Genomic DNA, 23,333 nt, shown 5'->3' with positions numbered 1-23,333 from the left:
TTTTATAATTTTCCATTTTATTTTTGTACTGACTTGTGAGCTGAAGAAGGAGACTGGAGGAATGGGCATTCTTAGAAATGCAACGATCTCACTTAGCAACCTTTATTTGTACCTTGCTTACATGGTTTGTCACTAGCCTTAGACCACATGCTTCATGACTAATTTTTTCTAACAGCCTCAGGCTATCCTGTTTTCAGATTCAGGCATTGGTTCCCTTGCTCGCCGCCTTCTTGCATTCTCTCCGCAGCATCTATTACTTGTTATAATATTCCAAATCCCTGACTATTATAGCTACTTTAATGCATATGTAATAATTAGAATACTGTTCTGAATGTATAGTTTTATATGCCATTTTTAACATTATAAATATTGATTATTAATCTCTTCAAATCAGGGCAGTTTAAATAGTTCACTTGAAAGGTTTAACCAATCCACAATAGTACAATTATCATAAATAAGAAATACTACTTTTCTAAAGAAACATTCATGTCTTAATTCCTTGATAATTATTTCTTTTGCATAGACAAAGGTTGGAGAGAACTAGGGAAAATCTGACATACACCTATATGTATATGTGAACACACACTCAAAGATTAATGCTAATTGTGACTGAAAAGCATGAAATTTTTCTGAACTTTAGCACAATGTCCCTTACTGAAATTTGCAAGAGATACATACATATATTTTTTAAAATAATCAGAGTTTCTTGAGGGAAATCGTATTCCATGACTGAACCAGCAATCATGGGATTTCTTTCACATAGTCCTCTCCAATGTAACATTAGCTTCTCATGACCGTATTTGCAGAATAGCAAGATACCTGCATGCTGGTGGTACAGAGCAGAGTCAGTCAGCCTTTTTGCATGATCTAACCTTATGGTACAATTCACAGTGACAAAAAAGAAATGGCTGGATCAGTGAATAGTGCGCCAAGAGAATTATTTTAAGTAAAATATTTCATTGTATTGCACTGGACAAATGGAAACCCAGTGCTCTGGAAGATCCCAAACTGCCAGCAGCATCGCTGCTTCCTTTCACAAACTGAAATGAGTTGTTCATGTGTTCCATTTGGGTGGTTTCAAAGATGCAAAGGAGGTCATAGACTGGTTATTTGTAAATGGGATGTATTTGGAATAGTGGAAATACTAACTTCTTGTCATTTTATTTCAACCTAAACACGCAAGGAAATTGCTTTTAAAAATCAAATGCTTATGTAGAACCGTAATTAACCTTGATATATTTTTGTTTTGTTCTGGACATTTGGGTTGGTGCTAATTTAAAGACGCATCATCCTTTTGATTGCTTGGATATCCAACTGAGCCAAAGGCATTCTGTTAACTTGAGGCTATGATGAAGTCGTGGGCAAGTGATCCAGTGATGTCTTTCAATATATGTGTCATTGTGTCAATTATTTGTACACAGATCAATAAATGTTTCACATATGTTTATTATGAGCACAGTGTTCTTTTCAAGGGGAAGCATTTATTATGTTCTTAAGAATAGTAGAGAATGACTGAGTCAAAATTAGATTAGATTAGATTAGATTACAGTGTGGAAACAGGCCCTTCGGCCCAACAAGTCCACACCGACCCGCCGAAGCGAAACCCACCCATACCCCTACATTTACCCCTTACCTAACACTACGGGCAATTTAGTATGGCCAATTCACCTGACCTGCACATCTTTGGACTGTGGGAGGAAACCGGAGCACCCGGAGGAAACCCACGCAGACACGGGGAGAACGTGCAAACTCCACACAGTCAGTCGCCTGAGTCGGGAATTGAACCCGGGTCTCTGGCGCTGCGAAGCAGCAGTGCTAACCACTGTGCCACCGTGCCGCCCAAAGAAACAAGGGCTCGTCTGGGATCGGACTTAAGATGTGTATCTCTAAATCTCACTGAAAATTCACTTTTAACATAGAACATTACAGTGCAGTACAGGCCCTTTAGCCCACAATGTTGCACCGACCTGTGGAACCAGTCTGAAGCCCATCTAACTTACACTATTCCATTCTCGTCCATATGCCTTTCCAATGACCATTTAAATGCCCATAAAACTGGTGAGTGTACTACTGTTGCATGCAGTTTTGTTACATGCCTGCGTTGGTCTGTGGACAGTTCCTTACATTTCAATGCTGACTACACTTTTAAACTACTTTGTCAGCTGGATAACACTTTGTGGCAGCAACAAGTTCTGCAAGGGGCCATATAAGTTCACTTTCTTTATTTCTGTCTCACCTACTTTATAAAAATATAGCCTAATAAAGCAGATAGTATTTTCAGGTATGTACAGTATTCTGGTCAGTCAAATGAAACTTTCTACATGCCTGATTAATTAAAAATAGACGCAAATAAAATGAGTATAGGCATATGTGAATAAGAATAGGTCATTTACTGTCTTCAGTGTGCCCCGCAGATCTCTGCTCACCAGCACTGGCTGTATTTTTAATATCAGCAAGCAGTCGACAGGACTGATCGGGTCTATCTCACCTTTAGAAAGAGTTTGAATTTGGTTTAGAGTTAGGCTACAGCTATGGAACATTGAAGCAATGTGAGACTAATGCCTCCAGGTGGCCTCAAACTATGGTGGTTTCAATTTGGTGATGTTATCATTGAGTGTTTCCAGCGGTGAACATTGTGGACAACAGAGCAAACAAAAGAACACTTTGTTGATTTTCAGGAGGCTTTGGGTAATGTTTCAAAAGATTTTGGAACATAATGCTTTCAGGATAAGCAGTTAATTAGCAACACAAATTCTAAAGTGGCCCTATTCGCATTCTTTGCAACGTAGAGGAGAAAGCTTCTTTTAAAATTAAAAACCATGTGACACCTGGTTATAGGTTTATTTGAAAACACAAGCATTTGCAGATCTGCTCCTTCTTCAGGTGCTAGTGAAGAAAGGAGCAGAGCTCCAAAAGCATATATGTTCAAATAAGCCTATGTCCTGGTGTGATTTTTGACTTTGTCCACCCCAGTCCAACACCAGCACCTCCACATCTTTCAAAATTCAGTAGTTTACAGCTCCTACCAATTTTTCAGCAGAAGTAATGGTGAGGTTATGCATAGTAACCATTATTTATGAGGGAATTGGGCTGTTAGTGCCCATTTAAATGAGGAAATCCAGAAATTTCTGTCTAAGTAAGTCTGCTCCTCTAGAAGTTTCACTCTAATGGTATCTTGCTGAGATTCAGCGTTCAAATGTATGGAATTGAATGTTGTGATAAAAATAATGCAAAATACCAACTAAACACAACAGAAAAAGTTAGGACTTGTCCATTCAAATCCATATGAAATTTTAATGGATTCTGGAAAATGCAGTTGAACGGGCTTCAGTGAGTTGCTCTAGTATATCTTAGAAGCACTGCTGCAACTGTGAACCAGTGATGAAGGGACTGAATGTTTAGGATAGTGGTAAGTATATTGATGGGCTCCTTTCTTCTTTTCTGAGCTTCTTGAGTATTTCAGAAGCTGCACGTTCCCAGGCAAATGGAGAGTTTTCCATCACGCTCCAGGATTGGCTCGAGGGAGGGTCAGAAGGTGAATTGCTCACCTCATAGTTCCCAGCCTCTGACCTGCTCTAGCATGGTATTTATAAGCCTGAGCTAGTTAAATTTCTAGTCAGTGGCAACTCTTGGGAGCTGATTGTGGGGGATTCAGCAGTGGTAATGCTGTTGAATTTCATTGGAAGGCAGTTGGATTCTGTCTTGTCAGAGAGGGTCATTCTCTTGTCCTTGTGTGGAGTGAAAGTTAATAGCCAATTATCAAGCCTAAATGTTGTTGATGTTTTGGTGCATGTAGACAATGGTCTGTTTCATTATCTGAAGAGTTACCAATGGTACAGAACTCAGCATTCCCTCTAAGTTTCTTACTGGCTGCATAGGCCTCCGTGAACTAGAGTCAATGCTATGATTGACACGCTGATACAGATTGTCATGTGTGGAACATCAGATGGGATAGTGTGGTGGGAGAATGTTAGTTCATGGTGCAGACTGGAGAGGGGTTGTTAGAGCCAGGAAAAGCCACTCTAAATCAGAGGGTTATTTACAATTATACCCACTTTGAGCTTTGCAGGTGAGTGAAACACCCTAACCAAGCTGTCAAATGAGTAATTTCAATCCTGAATTAACTCAGGATTTAGTGTTGCATTCTGGCTTTGACAGCCTGTGCATGGGTTTCCTGAGCTGTCTGGAATCTGCCAGAATCAACCGGGTGAGAGCACAGAGGGGAACGCTCCTGCAGTGTAACTGGACAGCTGCAGCCCTGCGAGATGGAAAGCTGCTGCTCACAGCGCTTCTCAGAGTGTGCTTCCATTGCTGGACAGGTGACTTTGGAAGTAATTTGGTACTTCCTTGACTTTATCAACTTTGATCTGTCTTCTCTGCACCTTCAGTGCACCATGAGAACAGCTTCTTGTTCCGTTACACAGTATCACAGTTCTAATTCCTGTTTGACTTCTCACCCTCGAGTTGTGTGCTGTCTCGCTGTAAGGGGAGAAAGCAGGAAGTTCTGAGTGTGATAAGTGGTTTGTATGGAGAAGAAGAAACAGCGCCATTTGCAGAGAATGAGTGTGAGGTGGTACAAAGATATGGTGACTCAGAATGTTGGCTGTTTGATGGGGATGCAATTGCCTGGAGAGACAGAAATGAGTGGAGCTGCTAGGTGTGTTGGTTTGGATTATACTGTGCAGAAAAATACTGGAAAAGTCAGAATGTGGGATTTTGTATCTGAAAATACTGTCCAATAACCAGTCCTTCCCTCTTGAGATCCTTTAAGTTCTTTGAGCACTGTCACCAGTTAAAGGAATCACTACTGGCGGCACGGTGGCACAGTGGTTAGCACTGCTGCCTCACAGCGCCAGAGACCCGGGTTCAATTCCCGCCTCAGGCGACTGACTGTGTGGAGTTTGCACATTCTCCCCGTGTCTGCGTGGGTTTCCTCCGGGTGCTCCGGTTTCCTCCCACAGTCCAAAGATGTGCAGGTCAGGTGAATTGGCCATGCTAAATTGTCCGTTGTGTTAGGTAAGGGGTAAATGTAGGGGTATGGGAGGTTTGTGCTTCGGCGGGGCGGTGTGGACTTGTTGGGCAGAAAGGCCTGTTTCCACACTGTAAAGTAATCTAATCTACTCATTTTCTTGGCAGCTTCTGTCTATGGTTTGAGAAGTTGACCTCGTCTTCCCATCCTTGGGAGACATCTCCTTATTTCAGTGCTTCAAGCCCAACAGTGGAAACTCCAGGATTAGAAAGCAGTCTTTCTTTGTGGGCACTGAAGTATCCCGAGTCGTTGCTCCCCCATTCTGACCTACGGCAACCTGTCTTCAATTAGAAATCTTTCCTTTGACAAGATGGAACATCATCCACCCTCTGTGATTGGCCAGGAAACTTGAAATTGAGATGAATGCGCAATTAAAGTTTGCTTCAGTTACAAATGGGCTCTTAACCTGCTACCCCTCAAATCTTATGCCAAGCAATGTTTAGATAAAATTCTTCCGAAAGAGAAGGAAGGCAAGATTGGATTAGAAGACTAGAAGGAAATGAAATAAAGGAAGCAGGAAAGAAAGTGAGTGAAAACATTTTTTGAAACAAAGCTTTTTTGAAACAATTCACTATCTGAAGGAATTAGACTCCACACTTTAGACCACAGTATTCACTTTCTGGGTCAGACAGGTTGATGATAAGTCATCAACAATGATTATATCATTAAAGTGTACATAACGCTCTGAATCGCTACACACTGTGTTGTAACAACAATGGACAATACGTGTGAAAATGCAGCAACTTTATAACATTCATAAAGTAGTTAAATTTGCACTGTGGTTTGGTCAGACTATATGTGGGTTTGCATAAACCATCCAATAAGTAGTGGAGATTTGCAGTGCATTGGGTATATCTTCCTTGCCAAAAGTTGTTAGTCTGTGTTGTTAACACTGTTACTTCAAAAATCCCAGCAGAATTTATTTTCTTTTTACTTGCCAGAGTTTTCTCTATCTATCCCATCTAAGGTGCAACTCCGCAGAAAATAGCCATTCTCGTACCCTTGATTTTTAAATTTAATTCTTGGTTCGTTATCATTCTTAAAAAAGACTTGGCAGTAGGTATCAGCAAACTTCTCAATCATAGGGTAAGGCTGATCCTGGCCTCACTCAATATTTACAGGTACTTTTCAAACAAAGATCACAAGTTATTAATAGGAGCAGAATTCTCAGACGATATACCACCTCCAATGCTTGAGATGGATGCTGCGACCCAATTACAAGTGTGTAGTCATCAACCTAGTTGAGATCATAGTACAGTTTGGGATTTCCAAAGACCTGGGCGACTTTGTATCTGTATGGTTTGACAAAGGTGCTAGGACATGAATGCATTCATGGGTGCAGCAGTAAATGGACTATAAAGTCAGCAAGTGCAGCGCAATACATATTAGAAACAGCAAATTGTGTGTGGTTTGAAAGAAGTTGCAGTTTAAAATAAAACTAATAAATGCCAGTAATTGGTATCATCACAAATAAAGGGACATTTTGATATTTGTCATTACAAGGAACTAAATGTTGATTAGAATATGTTGTAGGTGAACGATTGTATGAAGCAGTTTTTGCTGGTTTTGGATGAAGTTTTAATGATGTCATATATTGAGACTGAATCTTGCTAGAACTAGTCATATCCTGTTCATTAGTGGCAAGAAAGGTGATAATGAAAAATAACAACTTCGCATGTCATAAGTGTTCAGGATTGAGTTGATGGCTCAGTTGCAAAGGTGTCAGTGGAAACATCATGCAGGATACTGCTGTAAAGTTTACATAAGTCTGGAGAATAATGTAGTCAACTCAAAAATATCTAGCGCTACACAAAAATAACCCTAGGATCCATGAAATTATTTTTAAAAATCAGACTGAACTGCCAGAGCTCGAGGAAAGTAAAGTATAAGCAGTTGACTCATTAAATGTACTCACAATCATCCTCTATAGTAAAATAACAAACTGAAATGCATGATACATCCATCAGCAGTGTTTTCCCATTGGTGCAAGGATAGTGTAAAATGCCATACATCAATCTTTTAGGACAGCGATCAAGTTACTGAATATGAGTTGTTTTAACAACTCTTTCTAGTTCTGATGATAGGGTTTAACTCCACCGGTGCCAGTTGTCCTCTGGTATCTCACCAAAGTATCCATTATTTATGCACAAGTTTCAGTGAGTGTAAGCAGGTTTTTTGACTGAAACATCACATCCAAGTCCAGTGTGTCCTTCACTCAATATCCGTACGCAGACCTCCAGCAGACATCACCGTTCGGATTTTTGGGACCACAATAACATTTAGACTCATCTTCATCCACTCATCCATTCACCATTCATTGTCTGACTTGGCTTAATGGAGCAGCTGTGGCATCCCCAGCCTCTGCTGCTCCCAATGTTGAACTTCGTCCATGTGTACCCACTGACCCCAAACATTGAGGTGAGGCCTATGATTAGATGTGAGGCCTATGATTGTGCTGGGGCCCTGAGATAAGTGTAATACAAAATCTTCCCATCATCTGCTGAAATGTGCACCTGTTAAAAATCATCCTGAGATCTGTAATCTTGGTTCAGCTGTTGTGGCAGGCATAACAATGAGGTTGCCTGTATCCCACCCTGCTGTCAATATGTAAATAATCAGTCAATTCCTGTGATTGCATGTATACATGTAAATATAGAAATCAAACAATTACCACCTATGGGGACCTGCTCTTCCAAAAGCTTTGCTCCTGTAGCATCTCACTGAAACACTTAAATTCAATTACATGAAGGGCATGAAATTGACTGCCTTTTTGATAAACACACTAGTGTTCATTCAAGTGTAAGTGAATTTTTTTAATGGTCTGATAAGTACTAATTACTCTCAAGCAACTTGTGGAGTTCGGAAAATTGCCTGTTACAAGTGTGGCATCATAATCCATGAGATTTCAATTATTGGAGATCATAAAAAAAAGATTTTTTTCTCTCTTTTACATCTCTTAACTTCATCTTTTTTTCTGCTGTTCACTTTCTTTATGTACATAGTTTTAGAGTAAATTAATAACTCTAACTAACCACTCCTACTTCACACTGACTGCTGTTGATTGACAACTATGCAGTCAATGAGGTAAGGAAATTCAGCACAGCTTGCCCTGCTCACAGAAGTCCCAAGTCACCTGTAGCAGACACTGTCACCATCACGTCTGTAATTGCAGCAAGGTTTAATACAAAATTTGGAAGAAATTCTGTGGATAAGGCAAGTGTAATGAAGAGCTGGTGCCGTTGTTCACCATTGACATCAAAATTTAATTCACTATTGTCCTGGTTGCTTAATTAGCTTCTTCTTCAAGGGTCTCTTGATCTCTCTTATTTGCATTCTCAATTTTAATTCTGCTTCCCAAAATGGTTTTGCTGCATTGATGCTTTATTTACTAAATCTTCCTTCCTCCCCTCCATTACACTCCCTATAGAAACCAATGACCTGAAGTGACTGAAATCTGCAAAGACCTCACTAAAAGGCATGCATGGACACTGTTTGATTATTTTAACACTTTTTTGTAACAATTAAACCAAAATACATCATATAAATAGACATACATAATTAGACAAATGGTATTTCAGTGGAAACAGTGATATTCGCTTTCAGTAGAGCATACAACAAAGGTTTGTCTCAAAAATATTTTCAGTTTCCCTATTATCATTTGTGACATTGCATAGCTGCAAATTCCCACAGCTGTCTTTTCCCAGGTAAGGTTCAGATCCTATTTTCAAGCAGAATTGGTTCAGGAGTCCCATCAAGTATTTAACGAGCATGTTGCCTTTCAAAAGGTACATTTTCAGCACTTGTGCATACTTGTTCCCAGTAACAGCATGCTTTGGTCTGCTTCACCAGCTGCACAACAGCTTTCCACCTGAACGTCCTTGCATCTAACTGTTCCTGTCCTATTCTCCAAATGCTGGAAAACCCATTGTCATACTGAAGGCTTCATTTCATAGCCTGTTCAAACTAGTCCTTTAGAGAACACTCCTGTCTTCTACAACGGGAGCTCTGTCCTTGTGTTCAATGGCAGCTCAAAGCCAAAAACATGATGGTCCCCAGGTGTCTTCTATTTGCCTTTTTTGGTTTTATCACTAAAGCAAAGTCATCCCTGACTCACCACAGAAATGACCCTGTGGCTAGGAAATCCAAATGCACATATTTCAGTCTCACTTTGGTGAAAGACGTTTCTTGTAAAGTGCTTCTTGTAAAGTGCAGTGTTATGGAGACTTCCTCCCCAAAACTTTCTTTCTATCAATGTCCGTAGCAAAAATATGTTTTTCTTACTTTCCATATTTCCAGAGTGTCCTTATTGTTATTTCTGAAGCTATCATTGTTGTTGCACTCCACTTGAGACTCCCATGTCTAGCATGTTTAGGAGTTCATTTGTTCCAGTCTCAGTTTAGCTGAAGCTCTGACTCAGGGGATCGTAGGATTAAATCCCATCTCCTCCAGGAGTTCACCTTACAATACATACAGTAGTGAGGTAGTGCTGTATTTTGGATATGTTATTAAAATTTAAGATCTTTATTGTGAAAGCTTTTTTGATACTATTCAAAGAAGAGTACCACTTTTTTTTACTTCAAGGACATACTTTATTCATAAAAATGTCTTTATTTGCATGTATAGTCATGAAAGCAGTTCAGTACTGTACAGTAGCATATGAAGAAACAAACAAACATTGGTGTTTGACTCTATCCAACAAATAAACCAAAGGCCAATATACAAGACTATATGTAGATACGTTTGAGGCCCTGGGGTGTTTGATGACTGAACCACAGAAAGACCTTTTTCCCCACTGTGCCTTGGCAGCAGCTGCCCTGTGCTTTAGTGCATCCCTCAGCATATTGTCCTGGACCTTCGAATCTGCCAGTCTGCAATTCCTTGCTCGAGAAGACCAATACGTTTCGGGTAGACTAACGAGTGTTCTTCAACAAGTTGATGGTCCTCCAAGCGCCATTGATATTTGTCTCGGCGTGCATCCGGGGAACAGACCGTAGAGCACAGAGATGCTCGGGACAAACCTCAACAAATACCATTACTTCTCTCTCTCTCTCTATACTCTCTGCTTAGTACTTTTTTGTTATTTCAAAACATACTTTATTCATAAAATAATTTGATGGTCTGTACAGTTGGACATGCCATACTTACGTAAACATTCCACTTCTTTGCATACCCAAACAGAGTAATCATTTCTATTTACAGGTCTGTACAATTACATTTTTAGCTGCGGCGTCAGCAGAGCCCAAATGACTGCATGGGCCCCCTGTTCTTCTTTAGGCAGGCAGACGTTACACGGTGGTCTTTCCCCACCACGGCAGCTGCCCCAAGCTTCAGCGCGTCCCTCAACACGTAGTCCTGGACCTTGGAATGTGCCAGTCTGCAACACTCAGTCGGGGTCAACTCTTCAGCTGGAAGATCAACAGATCCTCAGCTATGAGCAACAAGACTGTAGAAAATATTGGTTAGCTGCAAATGGAGTATTGTGTGCAGTTGTGGTCACCACACCATAGAAAGCATGTGATTGCACTAGAGAGGGTGCAGTGTAGATATACTAGGCTGATACCTGGCCTGGAGGGTCTGTTTCATGAGAAAAAAATTGGATAGGCTGGGGTTCCTTTCTTTGGAGCAGTAAATTTGAGACAGGAACTGGTGGAGGTTTGTAAAGTAAGAGCATATTGATAGGATGGGTAGAAAAACCAACTTGCATAACGTTTCAGCAAACATGTCTGGGTCACATGCACCAATCAACCCCACTGCCCTTGCTGAACAATTCAACTCCCTCTCCCACTCCGCCAAGGACATGCGAGTATGTAGCCTCCTCCACCGCCAGACTCTAGCCACCCAACGTCTTGGAGGAAGATGTCTCATCTTCCGCCTTGGGACCCTCCAATCACACGGGATCAATGTCGATTTCACCAGTTTCCTCATCTCCCCTCCCCCCACCTTATCCCAGATCCAACCCTCCAATTCAGCACTGTCCTCTTGAACTGTTCCTCTTCCTTTCCACCTATATGCCTCACCCTCCAGTCTGGCCTATCACTATCACCCCCCCCTCCCACCTTTATTGACCTATTGCATTCCCAGCTATCTTCCCCCTAGCCCCACCACCTCCCATTTATCTCTCAGCCCACTTACCTCCCTTCCCCCACATTCCTTCTGAAGAACTTATGCTCAAAACGTCGACTCCCCTGCTCCTCAGCTGCTGCCTGACCTGCTGTGCTTTTCCAGCACCACGCACCTGGACTCTGATCTCCAGCATCTACAGTCCTCACTTTCTCCTGGCAGAATCAGTGAGCCTAGATTTAAGAAAAGAGAAAGAAGACAAAAAGGAGAGTTGAGAAATTTGGGAGTCTGGAACTACTTGTCTGAAAGGGTATTGAGTAAGAAATGATTGCGACACTTAAGCAGTATTTAAGTACTCACTTGTGTTGCCATAACCTCCAGGGATTAGTATAGCCTGATCTTTGTTGACTGGCACAGACATGATGAGCAGAATGGCCTCCTTTTGTGCTATAAATGCCTTTGAATCCATCATTCTGTGAAGACTACATTTTTGTTCATTCACTCTTTGTGGGATGTTAGTATGAGTTTGAGAATTGGCTGTTTAGATTTCCTACTAATTAATAATGGTACTGCACAATTAGTTCATTAGAAATGCACTGGGAGGTATTGAGAACCTGAAAGGTACTGTATAAATGGAACTTCTCTTTTTGTTTTAAGCTCAGGGATCGAATTGGCTTACACACATGAGATTTGTCAGTAAAACAGTAAATCCCCACTTAAAGCTCATGTGACATTTGTAACCCTGAAATCGAGGCATATCTCAATCCTTGATCCCTCACTCAGGCAAACTAAAGGACCTCAGAAGGAGAAACTTCTTCCAGGCATTCCTCTCATCTGTGCAGCAATTCTGTGGGGGGATCTAACTAATTTTTGAAACTATTTATTTTTGTATGTGCCTGTTGCATGTTGTTATGTTTATCTGTAAACACACTTCTGTGAAAAAAGCACTGGTGACAAAAACTGTACAAAAATCTAACTGGATTGGTTCAGAATTTTCTTTTGATTTGTTTGTGATTTTTTTTCTGGAGTCTGTTTATTGCAAACTGGAAGGTTTTCTGTGGACTGGCACATTTTATTGCTTTATGTTTAGTCAATGGGATACTTGTGTTCATCATCATGCCCAAAGATAGAGTTAAAATAAACAAATCACCATTCATTTCCTCTTCAGAATGTACCATGTTTTTAAGGTGTGTTATATTTGCTAACTGATACTACAAGGTGTAGCAATTTTAAGAAATGTCTTTTAATTAGAAAAGGATATTGTAAAAGTAAATTTATAAAAGTATTCATCCAGTCCAGAGTCCAGACTGGAAATTTGCTCACCATGCTTTTGCAGACCCATGCTTATATCTTGCAAGGAATGTGATTATGTTTCTGTTTTTTTCCAGGTGCTGCAGATGTACCTGCCATTCTGTGGAATATCCATTTCGAATGCAAAACTCTTTGCAGCATCCCGGAAGGAATATGATAGAAGCAGGGTGTGTGTCAATGAACAATATTATTTCATAGTCCAGTATTTGAACTGAAATGATGAGGACTTAATTATGATGGAATGGTAATGTAAAGTGTATAATCAACTGCCTACCATACACCTTCCCTCTTCCGTTGGCAGAAGATAGAAAAGTTCAAATGTATGTATGAATAGATTCAAGAACAGCTTCTTCCCCAATATTATCAGACTTTCGAATAAACATCTCTCTCTCTATCTGTCTGCATCTTCTCTGTGTGTGTAACACTGTATTCTGCACTCTGTTCTGCAATCCTGATGCACTTTGTGTGGTATGATCTGCCTGTATAGTATGAATAACGATACTTTTCACTGTATCTTGGTACATGTGACAACAATAAATCAATCAACATTCAACCAACAATCAACATCTCTCCCAATTTTCATTTCTGTTGAAGCGAATGGAAATGAAATAGCAAAGAAATTTAAAGCAAGTCCAGCCCATTTGATAGTTTTGCTTTATGTTGAATTATTTGCCAGAGGGAGCAAACATAGCTTCTTTCTGCTCAAAGTAATTGAGGCTTAAATATTTATTAGTAATACTTGTTTTAGACCACAAGACAAGGAAATAAGTTTTTTCATTGAATTCATATTTCTGTATGCTTCAAGTGGATTATTATATGAACAACAGCAAGACACCATGTTAATGCTGTGATTGCTGCAGTATATTCAAGCTTACAAGTAAATTTGTGTAGCTAAAGTGTCCCACCTTAGTACCATGCTACAATTACTAACATTTTGTGATGGGGCGAAAGAAGGTCAGAACTGCATTTTTTTAGTGCTGGAATGAGGGAAAAAGTAGATCATTAAGACTCTATGTTGAAAGATACAGGTGTTGCACTCCTTTTTACACTCTATAATATGGTTTATAGTTACTCATAATAGGCAATAGTTCTAGTGATGAAAAGTAACAATGGCCCAACCAAAAGTTAGTAAATTATAGTTGTCAGCTTGTAATCAACACGACAGTCTAGTATAATTTGGAAGGAGCATTGCAATGTCAGAAGTGTTAATCAAACACCCCACTGCTTTCTGTTTTGGTCAACATGAACTTTGAAACATTTCAGCGTGCTATTGAAAAAAGAACAGCATGTTACCCCAATATTCTGGTCAATATTTCTTTGTCAGTCTACCACTAAAAGCTGAAAAGATATATCAATCATCTTAAAAACAGTGTATCTTTAAGGTAGTTACATTACATCAGGACAATACGTGTTCTGGTATAAAGGTACTTGTCTCGCCTTCAGACTCTCAGTGTAATAAAGTCAGTATTCAGTCAGTCATTTAGGTATATTTAATATACAGTAACATCAGTAAGCACAGACCCTAGACTATGAAAAGGTCTGATATATCATAGCAATGTAAATATTTAATATTGTTAATAACTTCAAGACATGTCTCAACACAAACCTGAACTTTGTTGCATATGTTATATGGGTTAACACATAGGGCAGAATTAGACCATATCATAATGGAGTGGTGTTCCACTCAAGAAACAACATTACAGTGAATTTGTGGTTATATTTAGTCTAAAATAAGTTTTGCTGTTAAACACTTCAGCCTTGATTATTTTGAGGAGAAAAGAGCTATTTTTAGGCTGTTTGGCAGAAAATGTTGACATTGCAATGTCTTTTGAGTTGCTGTATATAATGAACAGAACACTTGATTTGATTTGATTTATTATTGTCACATGTATCTAAGTATAGTGAAAAGTTTTATTTTGCATGCAATACAGGCAGATCATAACGTACAAAGACATAAAGATCATAGGTTGATTGAACAGAGCATGGAGTACAAAGTTTGGTTGCAAAGATGATGTACAAAAAGCAAGGTCAACATTAGATTTGAAATTTGACACGTCCATTCTGAAGTCTAATAACAGCAGGGAAGAAGCTGTTCTTGAAGCTGTTGGTATGTGTGTTTAAGCTTTTGTGTCTTCTGCCTGATGGAAGAGAGTATAACCGGGGAGGGGCCTTTGATAATGTTGGCTGCCTTTCTGTGGCAATGAGAAGTGTAAATGGTGTCCATGGATAGGAGGTTGGCTTCTGTGATGGTCTGGTCTGTGTTCACAACTTTCTGTAGTTTCTTATGGTTCCAGGCAGAGCAGTTGCCATGCCAGGCTGTGTTGCATCCAAATATAATGCCTTCTGTAGTGCATCTATAAATGTTGGTGGGGGTCCTTATGGACATGCCAAATTTTCTTAGCCTCCTGAGGAAGAAGAGGTGTTGTTGTGCTGAAATATAATTCACTCTAATTAACATCTTAAGATGTTTTAACAGCATAAGGTGATATATAGAGGAAAATATCTTAGTGTCATAGAGGTGTACAACACAGAAACAGACTCTTCGCTCAACTTGTCCATGCTGACCAGATATCCTAATCTCGTCCCATTTGCTAGCACTTGGCCCATATCCCTCTTAAACCTATCCTATTCATATACCCATCCAGATGCCTTTTAAATGTTGTAATTGGACCAACCTCCATCACTTCCTCTGGCAGCTCATTCCATACATGCACCACCCTCTGCATGAAAAAGTTGCCCCTTAGCTCCCTTTTAAATCTTTCCCCTCTCACCTTAAACCTATGTTCTCTAGTTCTGGACTCCCTTGCTCCAAGAAAAAGACTTTGTCTATTTACCTTATCCATGCCCCTCATGATTTTATAAACCTCTATACAGTCACCCCTCAGCCTCCGACGCTCCAGGGAAAACAGCCCAGCCTATTCAGCCTCTCCTATAGCTCAAACCCTCCAACCCTGGCAACATCCTTGTAAATTGTTTCTGAACCCTTTCAAGTTGCACAATATCCCACCTATAGGAGGGAGACTAGATTGCACACAATATTCCAAAAGTGGCCTAACCAATGTCCTATACAGCTACAGCATGACCACCAAATTCCTATTCTCCGTGCTCTGACCAATAAAGGCAAGCATACTAAATGCCTTCTTCACTATCCTATCTATCTGCGGTCCGCTTTCGAGGAACTATGAACCTGCACTCCAAGGTCTCTTTGTTCAGCAACACTCCTCAGGACCTTACTGTGAAGTATATAAGTCCAGCTCTGATTCGCCTTTCCAAAATGCAGCACCTCACATTTACCTAAATTAAACTCCATCTGCCATTCCTCAACCCACTGGCCAATCTGATCAAGATCCCATTGTACTCTGAAGTTACCTCCTTCGCTGTCCGCTACACTCCGATTTTGGTGTCATCTGTAAACTTATTAACTATACCATCATTTATCCTAGATGTTTAGAATTATGCACGTCATACTGACAAAATAATGACCAGCTACTCTTCTTTAATTTGGAATGGAGGCCACGATATTTTCTTTATCCAAACAATTCTGCCTCTTCGATGATGTACTTTAGGTTCGTGTATGTTTTGTTGAATTTTAAATCAAGCTTTTTTTTAGCTATTGTATGTTTGCTACAATCCTATTGACCTAATATTTGTTGCTGCTGTTCAATTAATCCTGTTATTGATGGTTTCAGGCATTGCTGGAGGTTGTCAATGACTTGTTTGAAGAGCAGATAGAGCTAGAGAAGGTTGTTCGGAAGATCATGCAGAGAGCTCTGACCCTGTTGCAATGTGAACGATGTTCTGTCCTCCTGCTGGAAGATATTGAATCTCCTGTAAGTGTTTTATTGTTTATCTTTTATCAACCTAAAGTAACTATCATATCAAGAGAATTAGTGTTCTGTAGATTTAACTGCAAATTCATTTGCATTGATCAAAATTAATTTCTTTCCTTCCACAAACTTTTATATCTCATGTGCAGATTCAAATCCAGCTCAGATTGACGCAATGAAGGCTTTGACCTTCTTTTGGTGTAAAGAACTTATATATAATATGAGTTTGAACAATTTCAAGTTAGTTCTTAAAACATTAATTCTTAAAAGGTCAGTGTTCGCTGTGGAGTAGGATATGGAAGGTAGAGAACGTGGGGAACTAAATAGCAACATTGTGAAAAATATCCACATTACAGAGGAGGAGGTGCTGGATATCTTAAAGCATGTAAAGGTAGATAAATCCCTGGGCTGTGATCAGGTATACCCGAGAACTTTGTGGGAAGCTAAGGAAGTGATTGCTGGGCCACTCTTGAGATATTTGTATCATCTGTAGGCACAGGTGAGGTGCCAGAAGACTGGAGGTGGTTAACTATTTAAGAAAGGTGATAAGGAAAAGCCATGCAACTATAGACCAGTGAGCCTGCCATTGGTGGTGGGTAAATGTTGGAGGGACAGGATTTACATGTATTTAGAAAGGCAAATACTGATTATGGATAGTCAACATGGCTTTGTGCTTGGGATATCGTATCTCACTAACTTGATTAAGTGTTTTGAAGAAATGACAAAGTGGATTGATAAGGGCAGGGGTGAGTGGTTGATGTGATCTTTATGGACATCAGTTAGGCATTCAACAAGGTTCCTCACAGCAGACTGGTTAGCAAGGTTAGGTCACATGGAATACAGCGAGAAGTAGCCATTTGGATACAGAACTGGTTCAAAGAAAGAAGTTTGAGGGTGTGGTGCAGAATTGCTTTTCAGACTGGAGGCCTGTGACCAGCAGTGTGCCACAAAGATTGGTGTTGGGTCCATTGTTTTTCGTCATTTATATAAATGATTTGGATGTGAACATAGGAGGTATAGTTGGTAAGTTTGCAGGTGACACCAAAATTGGAGGTGTAGTGGACAGGGAAGAAGGTTAGAGCTGAAAATGTGTTGTTGGAAAAGCGCAGCAGGTCAGGCAGCATCCAAGGAGCAGGAGAATCGATGTTTCGTGAGCCCTTCTTCAGGAAGAAGGTTACCTCCGATTACAACAGGATCTTCATCAGATGGGCCAATGGGCCAAGGGATGGCAGATGGAGTTTAATTTAGATAAGCGTGAGATGCTGCATTTTGGAAAGGCAAATCAGGGTCAGACTTATACATTTAATGGTAAGGTCCTGGGGAGTGTTGCTTAACAAAGAGACCTTGGAATGCAGGTTCATCGTTCCTTGAAAGTAGAGTCGCTGGTAAACAGGATAGTGAAGAAGGCATTTGGTATGCTTTCCTTTATTGGTCAGTGCATTGAGTACAGGAATTGGATGTTTTTCCTCCACTTTATTCAAGTTTCATGTGATCCATGTTTTACCACATTATTGATAACGAATGATTAAAACTCCTTCCCCTGAACCAGACATTGGAAAGCTACCAAATTTAGAATGATTCTAGTGACTTGAAAATTTTCATCTGATTAAAGACCCCTCACTTTGCATCAGAGAACGATTCTGTTGTGACTTTTTTTTTGTTGTAGCATGTGGTGAGATGAGACAATCATATTAAATGCACAGATGAGAGATTTGTGTATATAGGGCACAGTGTTCCCTTTCCAGAGTTGGCAAGTGTAGTGGTGAGAATGATGACTTAGTTGGCTGACAGCTCAGAAATCACATGTTACCATCGAGTTAATCTGTCACAATTAAGATATACCTTGTTAGATCAAGATCAAATTCTCACCATCAGGTGGTCGGAAGCTTATTTGTGTGTATTTGTATCTCATTAATTATACTGTCACCATATTAACTATCTCCTTCCTGATTAACTTCTCCTGAGAAACTCGATGCTTCCAAGATGTAACAGTAAAATCCAAACAGATTTCTGTTGCATAGTGTCCTCCGTCATAAATCTTGGGAGTTCATTGCTTTGCCTGCCAACTTTGTTCTCTTCAGTTTGGATAGAATCACTCCCAACTGCTGCTGGTGCCTCCATGGTCAACGAGTATGATATCTCCCTGGACCCTCGAACCACACAATTGGGCATCAGCAACACAGCAGCCTCAGAATATGAAATGGATCAGGCAGCATTTGTTCTCTCACATGTAGCTTTTGCAGTCAGGCTCAGGCAGTAGTCTCTGGATCTGAGGGAAAGCTTTAGCACAGAGGGAAAGGCAACTAGAAGTCTCTTGCGCTGAGAGCTGAATTCTAGCACAGGGGAAGTGGCCGCCAGCAGCTTCTGACTGAGAAGTAGAACTTTCGAGCAGAGGGAAAGGCAGGCAGCTTGTGGTAGTAGGAAACTGTGAAGAGAACAGATAGCAGTCAGGGGATGGGGGATGCACGGTATCACTGTATGGCGTGGTGTTGCATCAGTGTGTTCGAAGTTCAGCATGTGCTGGCAGCCATTGTGGCAAACACTGCCTGAGCTTCAGGAGAATGGCAATGTGTGGAAGAAAAATGTGGAAGTGTGTTTAACTTGGTGAGGGTGGACCCCAGTTAGTCAGGAAATAATGCCAGAGAAAAGTTAGGGACTCGGCTGTTTCTAGTCCAGGATTTGGCCATAGTCAGTTCCATAGTTGGCCCACTGCAGTTTTCTTTAATTAATTCATGGTAAATGGCAGCTTCTGGTTGGGCCATCATTTATTGCCTATCTATTGTTCCCCTGAGAATGTGGGGGTCCGCTGCCTTTGTGAACTGCTGTTGTCCATTTGATGTCAGTACCCACAATGCCTTTAGGAACAATGTTCCAGAGTTTTAACTAATAACAACAGAACAGCAGCAATATATTTCCAAGTCAGGAGATGGGTTATAGCTGAGAAGCTGTGGCAAAAATGTTATTTGCTGCTTTTCATGACTAAACTGGATATTTTGCTTCATTTGGACATGGTCTGATTCATTGTTTGAGGAGTCACAAATGGGCTGAACATTGTAAAACCATCAGCAAACATCACCATTTCATGGAAGAAAGATCATTGATGAAGCAGCAGATGATTGAGGATCTGTGCTATTGCAGTCTGGGGAGTAGGCCACAGTTCATCCTTGCAGTCAAGTATAAGCAGTCCAAACCTTGCAGGCCAGTCACTTGGAGTGCTGCTGAAATTTCAGTGTAGGTGGGTCAACCACAGTCAGTGGAGGGTGCGGGCTGTCCTGTTAAGTCATTCTGGCTATGGGCCATGGTCAAGCAGGGATTGGGAGTTTGGGGTGCAGTGTGGTGTACTTGAGACAGTGGGCAGCTGATATATGGGGATTGGCCTCATTATTTTGGGTCTCCAAGAGTATGGTGACAAGGACTAGGGGCTATTGCATATAGTAGGTGGGACTGGTAGTGTAATGGAGGGGACTGTATACTCTTGAAGTGGGCTTTAAAGCAATTCATGGACACTCTGGCCTTGGAATGGGGAGGGTAAAAGGCCAGCAAGGATATAGGCATTTTGAGAATCATGGGCTCTGGGATAAAGCAAGCACATTATTTGTGATATAATTTGACTCAACCAAAATATGGGTGTGAAGGGTCAGGGGGACACATAGGTTGCAACAGAATAGGGGCATGAGGAGTGGTATGTCGAAGAGAGGGGGAGATTGTTATAAGTGGTATGCAGAAGGGAAGAGGAGATTGTTATAAGTGGTATGCAGAAGGGAGGAGGAGATTGTTATAAGTGGTATGCAGAATAGAGGGGGAGATTGTTATGAGTTGTATGTAGAAGAGAGGAGGATTTTGTTATAAGTGATATGCAGAATAGAGGGGGAGATTGTTATGAGTGGTATGTAGAAGTGAGGAGGAGATTGTTATAAGTGGTATGCAGAATAGAGGGGGAGATTTTTATGAGTCAAAGTGTTACAATTCGACCCTGGCTCCACAAATTATTACAGTTGCAGACGGAATATCCAAATTGTCAAACTTGAGTTTGGGGGAATGAACTGGCTCCTCCTGATCCACCCACTCGCTCATTTGCTCTTGACAAGATTAATTCACTAACGATCTTCTCCCTTGTGGATGCCTATATCCCAGACGAATGAATCTACATTTTAAAAGGAGCCAATTTAATCAGATTTTCTTATTTTGACAAACGTGTGAGTTAATTTATTACTAAAAAGGAAAAAAAAATAATAACACAACACACATGCACAGATTAGAAATGAGAAGCTAGTCTACTAAAAGATAAAAGCTGAAAGATAAATAGTTCAGTATCTCGGGATTGATTGTGAAGAATAGATAGTGGAATGTTGATAGTTGAACAACTGATTTTAGGTTTCTTGGCTTTGCAGGTTATTTGAAAATCTTTGGTCCTGTTTGGTATTGTTTAGATTTTTCTTGCACTTACAGCGAGAGAGTTCCTTACCAAGGGAAGACTACTGGGTTCTTCCCCATCTGAGATCTGTACAATACACTACTGCTTGAAGCTTAAACACATGAATACCTCAACTCATACATGAGTACTTCAGCTCACTAGCATATTTCTTCCACTGGGTTGAACTGGTTTTTAACTGCTGTCCTTGTGTATTTTTGGAAGTGGAAGACACATAACCTGTTTCTCACGCAGACTGCTTGCTTTTCTTCCATCTTGTAAGAGAAAGATTATTAAAGACACGTCTGAGCCCTGACATTCTTCACAATGAAGTGGAATACTGTGTCCCCACAGAGGGTAGTATGCCACTGAGGAGTAAACCAAATGTAATCCACTGATTAAAGGTTTAGAGTGATGTTTTCTTACCTTTCGGAAAGTGGCTAAACAAGTGTCATTGTTCCCTTCGTATTAAGCAGCTACCTGGAGAAGCCAACTCCACCCCCTCCCTATTCTATCACCACCCCCATTCTATCACAATATTCATAAACTAGCAGGATACCTGTTGTGTGTGAGGATATGGCAGGCATAATGTGTAAAGATTGTGTCCTTTTATTATTGCTGACACCAGAATTGGAGGTGTAGTGGACAGCGAAAAGGTTACCTCAGAGGTCAATGGGATCTAGATCAGATGGACCAATGAGCTGAGGAGTGGCAGGTGGAGTTTAATTTAGAAAAATGCGAGGTGCTACATTTAGGGAAGCAAATCAGGGTAGGATATATACAAGATTCCTGAAGAAGGGCTCATGCCCGAAATGTCGATTCTCCTGCTCCTTGGATGCTGCCTGACCTGTGCTTTTCCAGCAACACATTTTCAGCTCTGATCTCCAGCATCTGCAGTCCTCACTTTCTCCTAGGACGTATACACTTAATGGTAAGGACCTAAGGAGTATGGCTGAACAAACAGACCTTGGAGTGCAGGTTCATAGCTCTTTGAAAGGATAGTTGCAGGCAGATAGGAGAGTGAAGAAGGTATTTGGTATGCTTTCCTTTATTGGTCAGAGTATTGAGTACAGGAGTTGGGAGGTCATGTTGCGGCTGTACAGGACATTGGTTAGGCCACTGTTGGAATATTGTGTGCAATTCTGGTCTCCTTCCTATCGGAAAGATGTTGTGAAACTTGAAAGGGTTCAGAAAAGATTTACAAGGATGTTGCCAGGTGTGGAGGATTTGAACTATGGGGAGAGTCTGAATAGGCTGGGACTGTTTTCCCTGGAGAGTCGGAGGCTGAGGGGTGACCTTATAGAGATTTATAAAATTATGAGGGGCATGGATAGGATAAATAGACAAAGTCTTTTCCTTGGGATGCGGGAGTTCAAAACTAGAGGGCATAGGTTTAGAGTGAGTGGGAAAGATATAAAAGATGCAGAGGGTTGTACATGAATGGATGAGCTGCCAGAGGAAGTGGTGGAGGCTGGTATAATTGCAACATTTAAAAGGCATCTGGATGGGTATATGAATAGGAAGGGTTTGGAGGGATATGGGCTGGGTGCTGGCAGGTGGGACTAGATTGGGTTGGCATAAATGGTCAGCATGGAACGGGTTAGACCGAAAGGTCTGTTTCCATGCTGTACATCTCTATATCTCTATGACTCTTTGACACACCATCTAAATTTATGCTTTTCTCTGTACTTTAGCTTTGTGCCTAAAAGTGAGTGGCATTAAATGAGCATTCGTAGAAGTCTGGAAGGAATACCTTCCTTCTGATATCAGAGAACAAGAATTCAGGCAGACCAAAGACAAAAATACATGGCTGATGTAAATAACTTGAAAACAAGGAAAGCTTAATCTTTTTCAGCAGATTCAGCTGCTATTTGGCTCTCGAAATTTAATTCATGTATGAGAGATGATGTCAAAACATGTGCCTGTTTCGGAGCTTGGTGAGGTTGGTGTGTTCCAGAGTTGTCTGATCTTTGTGCTGTTTGGCAGAACTACTTTCCAAGCATAGCTTAATTAACTTCTCTCAAGCTTCAAGATAAAACATCTCTGTGGAAAGATGACAGTGTCACGTTTCATTGTTGACCAGGTGGTGAAGTTTTCAAAGACCTTCGAACTGATGTCCCCACTGTGTTGTGCAGTCAGTGAAACCAGGTGAGGAACAGAATTGCTTTTACACTTACAAGAAAGATATTTAATTATAGCTTCCTTACACAAGTGTGAGAAGTTTATTAGGACTGTGCTGCTCTCATCAACACAAATTATACATTATCCAAAAGATGCATGCTAGCGTATCGCACTGCACTGGGATAGTTTACAATCCTGCAGAATACTGTAATAGTTTCATTTAATTGCAAAACAAACTATAACATTAATAGATTAATTGGAAAATGTCCTAGCCCTATTAGTTAATAGAAAATTTTAAAAAACATTTTAGGAAGAACACCTTTATGTTTGTAACTTTGGTAAGAGGTGGACACAATGTTCAGATCAAAGATGAAAACAGATACAAGTGGTGCAGGGGTTCCACTGATTCCTTACTGAGGTTCCACTGATTCCTTACTGAGGTAAAGGTATGAGGCCAGTGCAATCCTACAGAAATTCAGGACCAGCCTGCATTATTCACTGTGAGATACAAGTCTATTTCAGGGTAATATTTGGTTCTAATCAGACTATAGAACAAAAACAGATTATGATGCTT

General features: G+C 40.5%; 1 protein-coding gene across 2 annotated transcripts in view; it reads left to right on the top strand.

Moving 5' to 3' along the window:
* Positions 1 to 23,333, top strand: part of LOC122549709 (dual 3',5'-cyclic-AMP and -GMP phosphodiesterase 11A-like) — a 306,454-nt gene that overhangs the window by 143,461 nt on the left and 139,660 nt on the right. For both annotated transcript variants that reach the window (XM_087986987.1, XM_043689585.2), the window contains exons 3-5: positions 12,478 to 12,567; positions 16,090 to 16,230; positions 22,722 to 22,786. In XM_087986987.1, coding sequence (XP_087843113.1) covers positions 12,478 to 12,567; positions 16,090 to 16,230; positions 22,722 to 22,786 — 296 coding nt within the window. The remainder of the gene's footprint in view (positions 1 to 12,477; positions 12,568 to 16,089; positions 16,231 to 22,721; positions 22,787 to 23,333) is intronic.

This window comes from Chiloscyllium plagiosum, unplaced genomic scaffold (genome assembly GCF_037043375.1).
Source record: "Chiloscyllium plagiosum isolate Xiang-an unplaced genomic scaffold, Cpla_swu_hap1 HiC_scaffold_5, whole genome shotgun sequence".
Taxonomy (NCBI): domain Eukaryota; kingdom Metazoa; phylum Chordata; class Chondrichthyes; order Orectolobiformes; family Hemiscylliidae; genus Chiloscyllium; species Chiloscyllium plagiosum.
Note: the sequence above shows the minus strand (reverse complement) of the source record. Positions and strands in the feature narration are given on the sequence as shown.